Raw genomic sequence first — 13173 nt, 5'->3', positions numbered from 1 at the left:
CGAAGTAAAAATTTGCCAGGGGAAACTAAAAAAAAAAAAAAAAAAAGAAGAGGAAGAAATAATCATTCTGGAAATATGCTTCATCATCTTCTTCAAAAGAGACCGACACTTAGACGAATCCGGCTTTTGCTGGGTGTGCCCCCAAGGTGAGTGTGTCTCAGGCTGTGCTGGGCACCGGGAGGGTGAAGCTGGAGAGTCTTCCTCTTGGAACTCAGAGGCATAAAGGGCCATCTCTGGACTTTCTCCAGGTTATCCCAGATGATGGGATTCTTCTTATGGATTTTTACAGATGTTTAAATATTTGCAAGCGTGCATAAACTGTTGAGGCATCAGCCAGACTGGTTATTCTGCCAGTTCGACTTGGTGTCGCCTTCGCTGAGTGTGTGCTGTTGGTGATGCAGGCTGGCGGCTGGGGACAGGCCGGGGACAGCGCGAGCTGGTGCAGTAGCTGAGCAGCGGTCTAGCGGCGTCGTGTTAGGAAGGACAAGAACATGGACTCTTGCTCAAAAGCAAGGCGCAAAAAGGAAAGGGGGAGATTAGGGTTTGTTCTTTAGGCATTTTGAGATGTTGGTCAGACGCTGACCACATAGTGGACTGTGAGCTCTTCCTGTGCCCCGGCGGTGGGGGTGGGGGTGGAAGCGCCCCTGCGCTAACAGAGCTAACCTTGTTGCGAGCACTCACGTGGCCTTGTTCAGAAGCTAAAGGACTGAAACTGATTAAAATAAAATTGCTGTGGAAATATTTTGTAATGTGACTTTTTTTTTTAATTTTAGGTTTTATTTTTTAGAGAATAGCTCCAAAGGGTGTATGAAGCTGGAACAGTACGTAGATGCAGCATTGCAGCCTCACCAGGTGTGTGTGGGGAGTATTCCGGAGAGAACGTGATCCTCTTGGAGTAGGTAACTAGTCATAATGAAGAAAATCAGTCTTAAAACCTTCCGAAAATCTTTCAACTTGAATAAAAGTAAAGAAGAAACGGATTTCATGGTAGTCCAGCAACCGTCACTCGCCAGCGATTTTGGAAAAGACGATTCCTTATTTGGTAGCTGCTATGGTAAAGATATGGCCAGCTGTGATATCAGCAACGAAGACGAGAAAGGTGGAAAAAGCCGATCAAAAAGTGAAAGCCTCATGGGTACGTTGAAACGGCGGCTGTCTGCGAAACAGAAGCAGAAGGGCAAGGGCGGCGCGGCCTCTGGAGGTTCTGCCGACGAGGACACCTTTTCCTCGTCCTCGGCGCCCCTGGTCTTCAAGGATGTGCGCGCTCAGAGGCCCATCAGGTCCACGTCGCTCCGCAGCCATCACTACAGCCCCACGCCGTGGCCCCTGCGCCCTACAAACTCGGAGGAGACGTGCATCAAAATGGAGGTGAGAGTCAAAGCCTTGGTTCACTCTTCCAGTCCGAGCCCGGCCCTGAATGGTGTTCGGAAGGATTTTCACGACCTTCAGTCTGAAACCGTGTGCCAGGACCAGAGTAATTCCCTCAAGAGTTCGGAATCTCAGAATGGAGACCTGCATCTTCACCTTGATGAACATGTGCCTGTAGTTATCGGACTTATGCCTCAGGACTACATTCAGTATACTGTGCCTTTAGATGAGGGGATGTACCCTTTGGAAGGATCGCGTAGCTATTGTCTGGACAGTTCTTCTCCCATGGAAGTCTCTGCGGTCCCTCCGCCAGTGGGAGGGAGCTCCTTCACCGAGGATGAGAATCAGGTAGACCAGGACCTCGTGGTGGCCCCGGAGATCTTTGTGGATCAGGCGGTGAGTGGCTTGTTGATTGGCACCACGGGAGTCATGTTGCAGAGCCCCAGAGCGAGTCATGACGACGCACCCCCACTCTCACCGTTGCTACCTCCAATGCAGACCAATCAAATCCAAAGGAACTTCAGTGGGCTCACCGGCACAGATGCCCACATGGCTGAAAGTATGCGCTGTCATTTGAATTTTGATCCTAACTCTGCCCCTGGGGTTGCAAGAGTATATGACTCCGTGCAGAGCAGTGGTCCCATGGTGGTGACAAGCCTTACAGAGGAGCTGAAAAAACTCGCGAAACAAGGATGGTACTGGGGACCCATCACACGCTGGGAGGCAGAAGGGAAGCTAGCAAATGTGCCAGATGGCTCTTTCCTTGTTCGGGATAGTTCTGATGACCGTTACCTGTTGAGCTTGAGCTTTCGCTCCCATGGCAAAACACTTCACACGAGAATTGAACACTCCAATGGTAGGTTTAGCTTTTATGAACAGCCGGATGTGGAAGGACATACATCTATAGTTGATCTCATTGAGCATTCAATCAGGGACTCTGAGAATGGAGCTTTTTGTTACTCGAGATCTCGCTTGCCTGGGTCTGCAACTTACCCGGTCAGACTGACCAATCCCGTATCGCGGTTCATGCAGGTGCGTTCTTTGCAGTACCTGTGTCGCTTCGTTATACGTCAATATACCAGAATAGACTTGATTCAGAAACTGCCTTTGCCAAACAAAATGAAGGATTACTTACAGGAGAAGCACTACTGAAAATTATGAGAGCCCTGCATCTCGCACTTTGGGAATAAGGAAAAGAGATTGAGATACAGTTTACAAACTTTCATTGCTATCAACATTTTTTGCTGCATACTATTTCAGTTTTATGTGTAAAAGTAATCAATTTGTTTAGGGGTGGGGAAGTGTCAGCAAGGTGTCTTGGGTTTATTTTGGTTCTTTAAAAAGGGAAGTCTTGAGGTTTTGGAAGTGTGAATTATCTTTCATAAATGTGCAGAATAATCACAATGTGAATTATCAGATTCTCCTTAACCGCCCCCCAAGTCCTTTGCTGCTATCCACTATGATTTTTATGCATTAAAAGCACATTTCATGTGTATTCAACCCTAAGTAAAGTTGAATGAAACTTACAGAATGAATATTGTCATGTCTCTTTAAATGGCCCGTTTTCAAAGATCGTGTTGAATAAACATACCCGTATGATAAAACGCAGAATTTACACATACACTGAAAATGATTTTTAATCTCATCCTTCAGAAGGATTTATTTAGAACTATGATTTGACATAATCTTGGGTATTGGAATGCAGATCTGCAACATATCTTTTACAACACTTATTTCTAAATTGTTTTTGAGGTTGTGCTTTTTCTGGTTGTGAAAAGTTGAATTTTTCTGTTGCCTTCATTTTCATCTTGTGGTTTGTCTATTTTAATAAATGGCCTTACATGAAAAAAAATCATAAAGAAGTGTATACCGCCAATTTAGAAATTGTTGCCTTTTCTGTCATTAAACTCTGGTACAAATTGGAATAACATAAAAAGACCTATGGGACTAGAACTATTATTGAAAAGATTCTAGATGATCATAGTTTCCTGTGATAGAAATTTTGTTGTGTTAATTATACTTTCCTTCGGTAAAGTGTTTTATCTGTGATTTCTTTAGCTTAGCCACCATTTTATTTGGGTGAACTTAATGTAGAACTGATTTTCATAAAAGGACTAGATTCTCTTGCAACATTTAGGTTTCTATAAAGTTTTAAATTGATTTGAATAGAAAACCTTGTTTTAGAGTTGGATTTATATTCTTCTTTTACGTAGTCACTATGAAGATGTGCTAGATTTGACCCTTCCTTCTCTCCACCAAAAAAACAAAAAAGCTGATGACTTTAGTTGAAAAATTGTGGGACTTGTGGAGCATCCTGTCAGAAGAATATTAAAATCATATCAGGTATATGGAAGTCTTGTTGCCTACCATATATACTGCCATTTAAAAACCGGTGTGTTGTTTTGTTTTGTTTTAAATTTAGCTAAGTGTTAAGTAAATTGGCAAGCATCATTAGTTGTTTTATCTCTGATTCAGTTGCTTGGGTTGGGGGACAGAGAGGAGTGTGTTATCGCCAGTACTTTTGTTCTTTTGAAATTCAGTGTTTATTTGCTTCAGTGAGTGTTTTGGAAGCACCCCATCTAGAAAATGTTTCCATCTCAGATGAAACATATAATTTAAGACATTTCTTCCTTTGCCACTCAGTTTTCCTATCTCTTACCCCTCAATTAAAAGTAAGAGGAAAGGTCTTAGGTCACCCTTAATGGCTTTGTCATTCAGACACACGAGTATCCCTGTTTTCTGTTGCTGTTGTTGTTTCTGTTTTTTAGGGTCAGAACTGAGAAATACCAAGAAAAGGCACAATAATATCGTGTTATGGTATTTTGACTTAAAGGGGAAAAGGTACTTAATTTTGGTGGAATGTTGATTGTACCTTGTCACAAAGACTCCTCTTTCATTTTCTAATATGTTTTCACCCAGTAAGATGGAATATGGAGTATACTGTAATAATATAATTTAAGAGTTCACTATAAGCTATTTGGATTAAGAATTATTACAGAGTTGTAAACTTATCAAATTAATGCAAGACATTTAAACTATTTTTTTGCAAAACTATTTATTTTTAAACAATTTAAAATATATCTAGGGTGAGTTAAAAGCCCCTGTGCATCTATATTAGATGGCAGGTATTGTCACAGAGTCACTGTGTATTAATAATAAATGTTGGGATGGCTTCTCTGTGTTTCTAGAAGCATTTACATGTACTCTTTGTGAGATCATGGTGCACAGAGGTCTTTGGACTGCCCTGAACCCTGTCTTATCATGTGGGCATAGCCTGCTCCCCACGTGTTCCTCATGATACCATGTGTTCAAGATCTAGCTGTTTAGTTTCAAGTTAAGATTATTTTGATTTTCATCTACATGTTTTTAAAATTGTGTTTTGTGTTTTATGGAGGGCAAGTCTTGATGCTGTTCTAATTCAGAAAGCCAGTTTTTTATGTGCTTTAATACTTTAAGGTGAAATGCCCTATTCTAATCCAGTTTGAAATTGCTAGGGCCTGATAGTGTGTTGATAAAATAAAAGTATTTGCCAAGAAATTATTTACAAACAAAGGAGTATTGCAATATTTTCTGCTTTTGTGTAGAGAGAACCATTTGGCGTAGGCAGCACAACATAATGTGAAAGACTGGCTTTATAGGATCCTAAAATAAAATAGTCTTTAAAAATGGAAAGGAGAAGAGAGAGAAGTCTCCATCCTGTAGTTTGGTCCAGATACCATTTGGGTGAATTTCTGGATTCTACTGAATGGCAGTTTAGATGGCGTGGGCACAACCTGTAAGTGATTTTTAAATATGTGCTTCTAAAAAATCTGAGCTCAAGGCAAGAAAGAGAAAACAGGAAAGCTGTATCCTTTTGCCGCAGTAAATGAATCAGAGTCGTTTTTTTTAAATCAAGCATTTCGTCACAAAACACGATAGAGGCCAGAAGCTAATTCTAGGCTTACTAGGGCACTATTAGGCATTTTTATAAATAATAAGAAAGCATAGAAAGTACTTGAAAAATATCTCACTCTTTCTAAGGAAAACTGTTCTCTTTCTACTTGGTGCAATAATCTGAAAATCTAGAAGGTCAAAAACATATCACAGGAAATGATCATAGAACTAAAAATAGTTTATAAGGAAACCGGCTACAGGGGCGACCATCTTGCTGTTGAAGAAAATCATGTGCCAAAAGGCTAAATCATTGGCATATAGGAAATAAACATAAAGTATACATTATAATTTCTGAGCCAGTATTACTGAAACAGGATAAAAATTACTGAAATCTTAAATAGGGTATATGCAGTGTCCCTGCTAGTGCTACTAATCTGAATATCTTCACGATGCTTTCAGAAACGCCACTTTTAATCATTGTACATTTCACATTCTGTAGGAGATAATTTGCTTCATGAATGAGTCAATATATATTAAATCTTAATGGCTTGTCATCAAATGTGAAATCTTAATTTGAAAATGAAATCACACTACCAGCAACAGACCGTTCTGTTGAAAACCCTAATAAGGAACAGTTGCCAGTTCCATAAATGACTATAAATTCCAAAATAAAGTATTGGTACGTTAGAAATCACAAATCTGGCTCCTTTTACTACTTTTTAAAATCCTTTAAGAAGGGTTTTTTTAATAAGCATTCTTTTTATCGATCAGTCATAAAGTGGTGAATGTGTTAGTTGCTGTTTCTGAAAAGTGATGCAAACTCTACATCCAGAGATGATGAAGAATTCTTATAGAATTTTGTAATAAGTATACATGTTGGGTTAAAGAAATTTTATAGTCGCTGGAGTGCCATGAAATTAATACTTGCAGTCCAGATTGCTGTAGTTTACACTTTTTCTGTATGTTTCAAATCAGGTGTGTCCCATTTGTACTGAGAACACCACAGAATGAATTATCCAAAGTCCATTGATTTTAATATGTGTTTTGGTTTGTAAACAAATTATGGTAATTTCTTGCACATTTTTGGAAATTAATTGTATAAGAATTTATGTATCTGCTTCTAGATACAGTGTGTAAATAAAAATTTCGTTCACAAGATCTGCCTTTTAGCCTATTTAATAACCTGGATACAGAGTCTGATTTTAATTAAATCAGGTTAACTAGATAGTTTCTGGATGCCCCATAAACTGGGCAGAGACTGGAGGGTAGGGACCAGCAAATTTAGTAAAAAAAAGTTAGGAAAAAGTGAAATAGTGTTGCTCATGGGAGACATGAAATGAATTAGGAATCAGCTAATGTTCCTACTGTCCTAAAAGCTTTCAGCATAGAGGTGGGCGTGAGCTGGCAGAACATCTACTAGACCAAGACTACTAGAAATGAGCATGGTAATAAAACTTCACTGGAAGAAGGTGTTGCTGAAATATCTTTTAAAAAAATTTGACTCTTGTTTTCTTCTTTTGCATGACTTGTCTTGCTAATGGGTGATTTACGCCAGTTGCTCTCTTCCCACTGTCCCTCCCCTGAAGCCTTCTCCCCAAAGTCCATGCCTGGTAATACCTGGGCCTGACACTGGCAGAGAACCCAGTCCTAGTGGCATCTGAGTAAGTATCTGTTTCTGAGCATGTTTGACTTTGCACCCAAACTCCTGGGGTTACACTTTGTCTTCAACTGCCCTTTCCCTACTTAGTACCAGGCAGCTTTGCCACCTCCTCTAAGGAGTTAGAAGAGAGTCCTCTTGGGAAAGACTCCCTTAGATTGCAAAAGCCAGAGAGGTTGGCCAGAGCAGGGGTTATTTCTATACGGTTTATGAACATGGCCGGTTGCCTTGCCTAGAGGTCACTTCAGGCCATCAAACCCTGCCCTGGGCCTAGGTCACAAGCATTATAAAATGTTCTCTTAAATACATGGAGTTCAGGGTGCCTGGGTGGCTCGGGTTAAGCAACCGACTCGATTCTAGCTCAGGTCATGATCTCAGGGTTGGGAGATTGATCCCCCCATGATGGGCTCTGTGCTAAATGTGGAGTCTGCTTAAGATCTCTCTCCCTCTGCCCCTCCCCCTGCTCTCCCACTCGCACGTGCGCGCACTCTCTCTTAAAAAAAAAAAAAAATATATATATATATATATATGAACTATATATATATGGGATATATATATACACACACACATATATATGGAATATATATATATGGGATATATATATATACACACATATATATGGAATTCTACCCAAGGATCCTATTAGAGAGAGCCTCTTTCTTCCCTTGTGCAAATAATCTGCTCTCTGGCCCCGCCTTACCCCTAACAATTTTTAAGTAGGCTCCACAGTTCTAGCAGGGCTAGAACTCACAACCCTCAGATCAAATCCTGAGCCGAGATCAAGAGTCAGACACTTAACTGACTGAATCATCCAGGTGCCCCACCCCTAACAATTTTAAGAGGTGGCATCTCTGCCCCCTTCTACTGAGAACTCATTCTGAAGCCACCTGTTTACCTACTGCCTTTGCCACAGCCCATTTGCCTCTCCTCACTGTGGTCTTGGCATTCTTGTTTTCTTGTGGCTGGCAAGGGGTGAGCACCATTTGACCCAGAGAAATACCATCCTCATAGTGGCTGTGGGGTGTAACAATTGCCTAGAAAACCAAGGGATGTATATCTTTTAATACAGAAGAATCCGTTGCTCTGCAATACACGGGTTCTGGAATCAGTAGGTGAAACTGAAGAGCTGGATTTTACATCATTCATCTCAATAATCATAGCAAACCTAAATTGTGCTAATCTGTATACCACTAACTCTTCCTTAACATATATTTTATATCGTCAAAACAGCCCACTGTGAGGCAGGCACCTTAGCATCATAAAAAAAGAAACAGATGCAAAGGTGAACGTTGTAAGGTCACAAAGAAACTAAGTGACAGAACCAGCTTACACACTCATGCAGTTTGGTTCCAAAATCCATGCTGTCATCCAATATGATATACTTCCTCTACTTGGTGTTTTCTATTATTTAGAGTATTTATTTCTCATTGTCAGGGGGCAACTTCAGCCTAAGCAAATGAATTGCCTATTGCTTTCTCCTCCAGGGGATTACTCTAGCTTAAACAAAAGATGTTCTGTCTAGGCACTGGCAGGTAACCATTTATGGGGCCTGGCTTATAGTGTATCTTATGGGCTTCATCTTTTAATCCTGAGGAAGGGAACATGGGTTCCCCTTGCATGGCCTTGGAAAGGCTCACTTAAAAGAAAAGTACCTGATACACTAATATAGGAACACGATTAGGTGGAGTTGAATTGTAACTCTTGGGAGGACTTCACGTGTTTGGTGCATAAAGGAAAATGTTACTTCTGCTTTTTTGCTAATGTGTTCGATCAGATTGCCTGAGACATTCATTGTGCCTTGTTGTGCTAGGAGCCACAGTTTTATGCTTTATAGCAGACAAAAGACTCCATCCCCCCTTTCCTTCTCATTTCCAATACCCATGCTCAGCCAGTTCTCTTAAACTTCCTGTCATTTTGTAGTAAGCCCATCCTGAACAAGAACTTCCTTCTGGAAGTAGTTCTAACTATACGTACACTCTACATTCTAGCTTCTTTGCCTGCAACTAAATGGATAGAAAAAAATCACTACCTCTGTTTCTGTGGTAATCGTTAGGATGAATTCAAGGTAAATTCCCTTCCCCACTTCTGGCAAATAGCCATTTATATTATACCTAGCCCAGTATCATTAAAACAGAAATAATCTCTTTGTTATAAACTTTGAATAGTTGTCCTAAACCCTATCAGCACATATGACTAGCCTAGAAAATTTAGAGAATTAGGACAATTAACTGAAACTGAAAGTAGCTAAATCCTATTTAAAACACATTTCAGGGGTGCCTGGGTGGTTCAGATGATTAAGTGTAGATTCTTGGTTTTGGCTCAGGTCATGATCTCAGGGTCCTGAGATCAAGCCTGGCATCCCCCTCTGTGCTCAGTGGGGAGTCTGCTTGAAGATTCTCTCCTTTTGCCCCTCCCACCACTCATACACTCTTTCTCTCTCTCTCAAAAAAATAAATCTTAAAAAAAAAAAAAACACATTTCAATGTTTCCAATGGTATTTTCCACTGTTTCCAGTGGAATTCCAATGAATTCTCTCACCTTTTGTTTAACGAATTATCTTTATTTTACTCTGTTTTTTTAAAGATATTTTCACTAGGTATAGAATTCTAGGTTGACTTTTTCTTTTGCTCTGTAACTGCTTTAAAATGTCATGTCATTGTCTTCTGGACCCTGTTGTTGCGGATGAGAAATCAGCTGCCATTTGCACTGTCCTTTCTCTGTAAATTATGTGTAATCCTCTCTTGCCCCACCACACAGCTTTTAAGATTTTCCCCTTCCTCTTTATTATTTCATTTTATATTTTAGTTTTTCTCTGTGTTTTTATTTTTCAGTAGTCCAATTAATAATGCGCTGAGGTGTGGTTCTCTTTGTATTTATCCTACTTGGGGTTTATTGTACTTTATGAATCTGTAAGTCTTTTTTTTTCTTTTTCTTTTTTTGGCCAACTTTAGGAAATTTTTCATCACTATTTCTTTAATTTCTTTTTCTATCCCTTTCTTTTTCTCCTCTCCCTATAGAATTCCAAGTTCATGTTTGTTAGACTGATACTTTCCTAAGTATCATTGAAGCTCTTTATTTTTTCAACCATTTTCTCACCTTTTCAGATTGTATGATTTTTATTGATCTATCTTTGAGTTACCTAATCCTCCCATCTGCAATTTCCAGTTTGTGGTTAGGCCTACCTAGTAAATTTTTAATGGTATTCATTTTGATTCCACTCTCGACTTGGTTCCCTTTGGTAGATTCCATTTTCAGCTGAGATTTTTCATCCAGGTCCATTTCCATTGTCTGTTTTTTCCATATTGCGTGATTTGGGGTCCTTTGGCCCTGTTTTTGTTGTTTCTTTGTTGTTGTTTTTAAGCATTTCTGATAATTTTTTGATTGGATGATGAACATCATAGATGAAACATTTTAAGAACTCTGAACTGTTACTATCTTCCTCTGAAGAGGGCAAATTTTCTTCTGGAAGTCAGCTAGAAAATTGGCATATTGTCTTGATTCTTTTGAAACTTGATTGCAAGCATTGTTAAGTCTGGTCTGTTTAAGCTTGTCTCCTTAGTTTTATGACATAGCTACTGCTCCTCGGCAACTCTAGGATCTCAACTTCAAGCTTGAATGTTTACCAAGATCACTCCCTCTTGAACTCCAACCTGTTTCCCCAGTAACTGTTAGCTGCTAAAGGCTCTGTGTGGCTCTTTAGCCATCCTGTTGCTGTTTTTTTTCCCCCCAGAGTTCTTTATTTGTTTTCTTCTTCTTTCTTCTTTCTCCTTTCTTCTTCCTCTTCTTCTTCTTCTTCCTTCTTCCTCCTTCTTCCTCTTTCTTCTTCTTCTTCTTCTTTCCTTTCTTCTTCTTCTTCCTTCTTCTTCTTTCCTCTTCTTTCTTTCTTTCTTTCTTTCTTTCTTTCTTTCTTTCTTTCTTTCTTTCTTTCTTCCTCTTCTTCCTTCTTCCTTCTTTCTTCTTTCTTCTTCTTCTTCTCTTACACTGTCCATGAAAACTATGACTTGGGAATTTGCATGAAGATCTTTAGGCTTTTTCTTTGTGATTCTCTTCTTTCTTTGGTTTTGTCCCTCAAGTCCAAAATGCTTTGACAGTTCCAAATACTGACTGTTGCCTCTTTACCTGGTTAAGACTGCCATTCAGCTTGGACACTTTTCCTATGTGCTGCCTTTTGGAAAATGTGCTTAGGGAAAGTGACAGGGTAAATGTGGACCTCCTGTGTTCTCCTGCTTTGAGCATTGTAATCTGTCATACTTGGTTGTTCTCCAGTGCCTTCTTCATGTTTTCCTGTAGTTGTTTTTGATGAGATAGTTAATCAGATATGAAATGGTTTGTCATGGCCAGAACTGGAGGTCACTCTCTGACATAGTACATGTTTATTTGTTTACATGTTTATTGTATGTCTATTCTGTTTCCCCCCACCCCATCCCTCCTACTAGAATATAAACTCTATGAGGACAGGCATTTTGTCCAATATCCCCTGATCCAGAATGAATCCAATATGTAAAAGTTACATAATAAATATTTACTGTGTTCAATCATGGAACTCGACCTAACAGAGAAATAGCAGCCAAATAAAATTCAGAGTGAATAAATGGTAGTCACTTTATAAAATGTAAATTTTTTAAAAAGGTTTTACTTATTTATTTGACACAGAGAGAGAGATCACAAGCAGGGGGAGCAGCAGAGGGAGAGGGAGAAGCAGGCTCTCCACTGAGCAGGGAGCCCAATGTGGGGCTCAATCCCAGGCCTCTGGGGTCATGACCTAAGCCGACAGCAGATGCTTAGCCGACTGAGCCACCCAGGCGCCCCTAAAATGTAAATTTTATTATGCTTTGTATAGCTTCAATAAACACAGTAAAACTTGCCTCAAATAAAGTTAAGTCTTCTGGGGGGAGCTGAAACTAGCCATTACATTCCGTAATGAGGCTGACTCTGAGACACAGGTCCTGATCCTGATAAAATCTGTCTTAGCTTGGGCTGCTATAACCAAATACCATAGACTGGGTGGCTTAAACAACAGGCATTTATTTCTCACAGTTCTGGAGACTAACAGTTCAAAATCATGGTGCCAGCAGGATCCATGTCTGGTAAGGCCTCTCTTGTTGGGTTGCTCACAGCACCTTCTTGCTATGTCCTCACATGGCCTTTCTTCCATATGTGCAGGTAGAGAGGAAGCAAGTTATTTGGGGTCTTTTAAGGACACTAATCCCATCATGGGAGCCCCACCCTCATGACCTCATCTAAATCTATTTACCTCCCCAAATTCTCACCTCCAAATACTATCACATTGGGTAAGGTTAGGGTTTCAACATATGAGTTTTAGGGGGACACAGACATTCAGTCCATAAGAATTGGGGTGGCTCAGATCCCCTTTGGTAGCTGGGAGACCCATTTCTCCAGCTTTTTAACTCAAAGTCTCTTGCCCCATTTATGTAGCCCCGGACTCCTCTCTCCATGGGACCCTCACTTTCTTTGGGTGTTGTGTGCTTAAGCTGAATATAGTATCCAGAAAAGACTATATGCTTATAGAGCCATTTAAAGACACCTCTCAATGTGAGCTCTAAATTACTGTGTTCCTGTGTTTAGTAATTCACCTTCACTAACTGTATGGTACAGTTCAGTGTTAATGAATTCATTGATTCATTGATTCATTGATTCATTCATTGATTCATTCATTCACTCAGAGTATTTATCGAGCTCCTATTATGTGCCAGGACTGTAAAAATAATGGTAAGGGAGATGAGTGTCAAGGAAAGATAGGGTTTGGCAAGACCTAACTTGATTTTGTTGGGGGCAGTGGTTATCAGGAAGGAGAATGTCGTTTACTCCATCTTTAAAGAAGGAATGCCCTTACTTTCCCAAACTATAGATTCTAATTTTGTGGCTTGGTGGATGGGTCTCAGGAACTCTAACCTGGAAGTTTGTGGTGTCCTGGGCATCAACTTTATTCTCTCAAGCTTTTCCATGAGGTGGGGAACCTAGTGGCTGGCAGCCCTGGGGTCACATTGTTAAGTTGTGTCATCAGCAGAGAACTGAAATTTCTTTCCACTAAGGTCCAGCAGAGAGATCCTAGCCAAGACTCCAAATTGCTTAAACTGGATCACATGTTCATCCTTCACTGTGGCCAGAATGATGGGTCATATGGTTACTCCTGTGGTCAGGAAACAAGAGTCTGTTCCGAGAATTGCTCCCTCCTTACTCAGAGTGGGGAAGGTGGTTTCTGAACATTTCAGTCTAGGTAGATATGTTCATGAATAAAGAAAATCTAATAAAAT

The 13173-nt window shown here is 40.1% G+C and overlaps 1 protein-coding gene across 7 annotated transcripts in view; it reads left to right on the top strand.

Moving 5' to 3' along the window:
• SOCS6 (suppressor of cytokine signaling 6) overlaps nt 1-13173 on the top strand; it is a 99530-nt gene that overhangs the window by 31430 nt on the left and 54927 nt on the right. For 6 of the 7 annotated variants that reach the window (XR_010407231.1, XR_010407232.1, XR_010407228.1 and 3 more), the window contains 2 exons: nt 774-3711; nt 6797-6902. Coding sequence is in view for 1 of the 7 variants with exons in the window: in XM_064577752.1 (XP_064433822.1) it covers nt 913-2520 (1608 nt within the window). In the remaining 6 variants the exon portion in view is untranslated. Of the gene's footprint in view, nt 1-773; nt 5263-6796; nt 6903-13173 lie in introns of those variants that run through there. The other variant, XM_064577752.1, reaches the window with a different exon arrangement.

Source organism: Mirounga angustirostris, unplaced genomic scaffold (genome assembly GCF_029215605.1).
Source record: "Mirounga angustirostris isolate CCGP_5_RB_7025 unplaced genomic scaffold, mMirAng1.0.hap1 SCAF_14, whole genome shotgun sequence".
Lineage (NCBI taxonomy): Eukaryota > Metazoa > Chordata > Mammalia > Carnivora > Phocidae > Mirounga > Mirounga angustirostris.
This window is presented reverse-complemented; position numbering and strand designations above follow the sequence as displayed.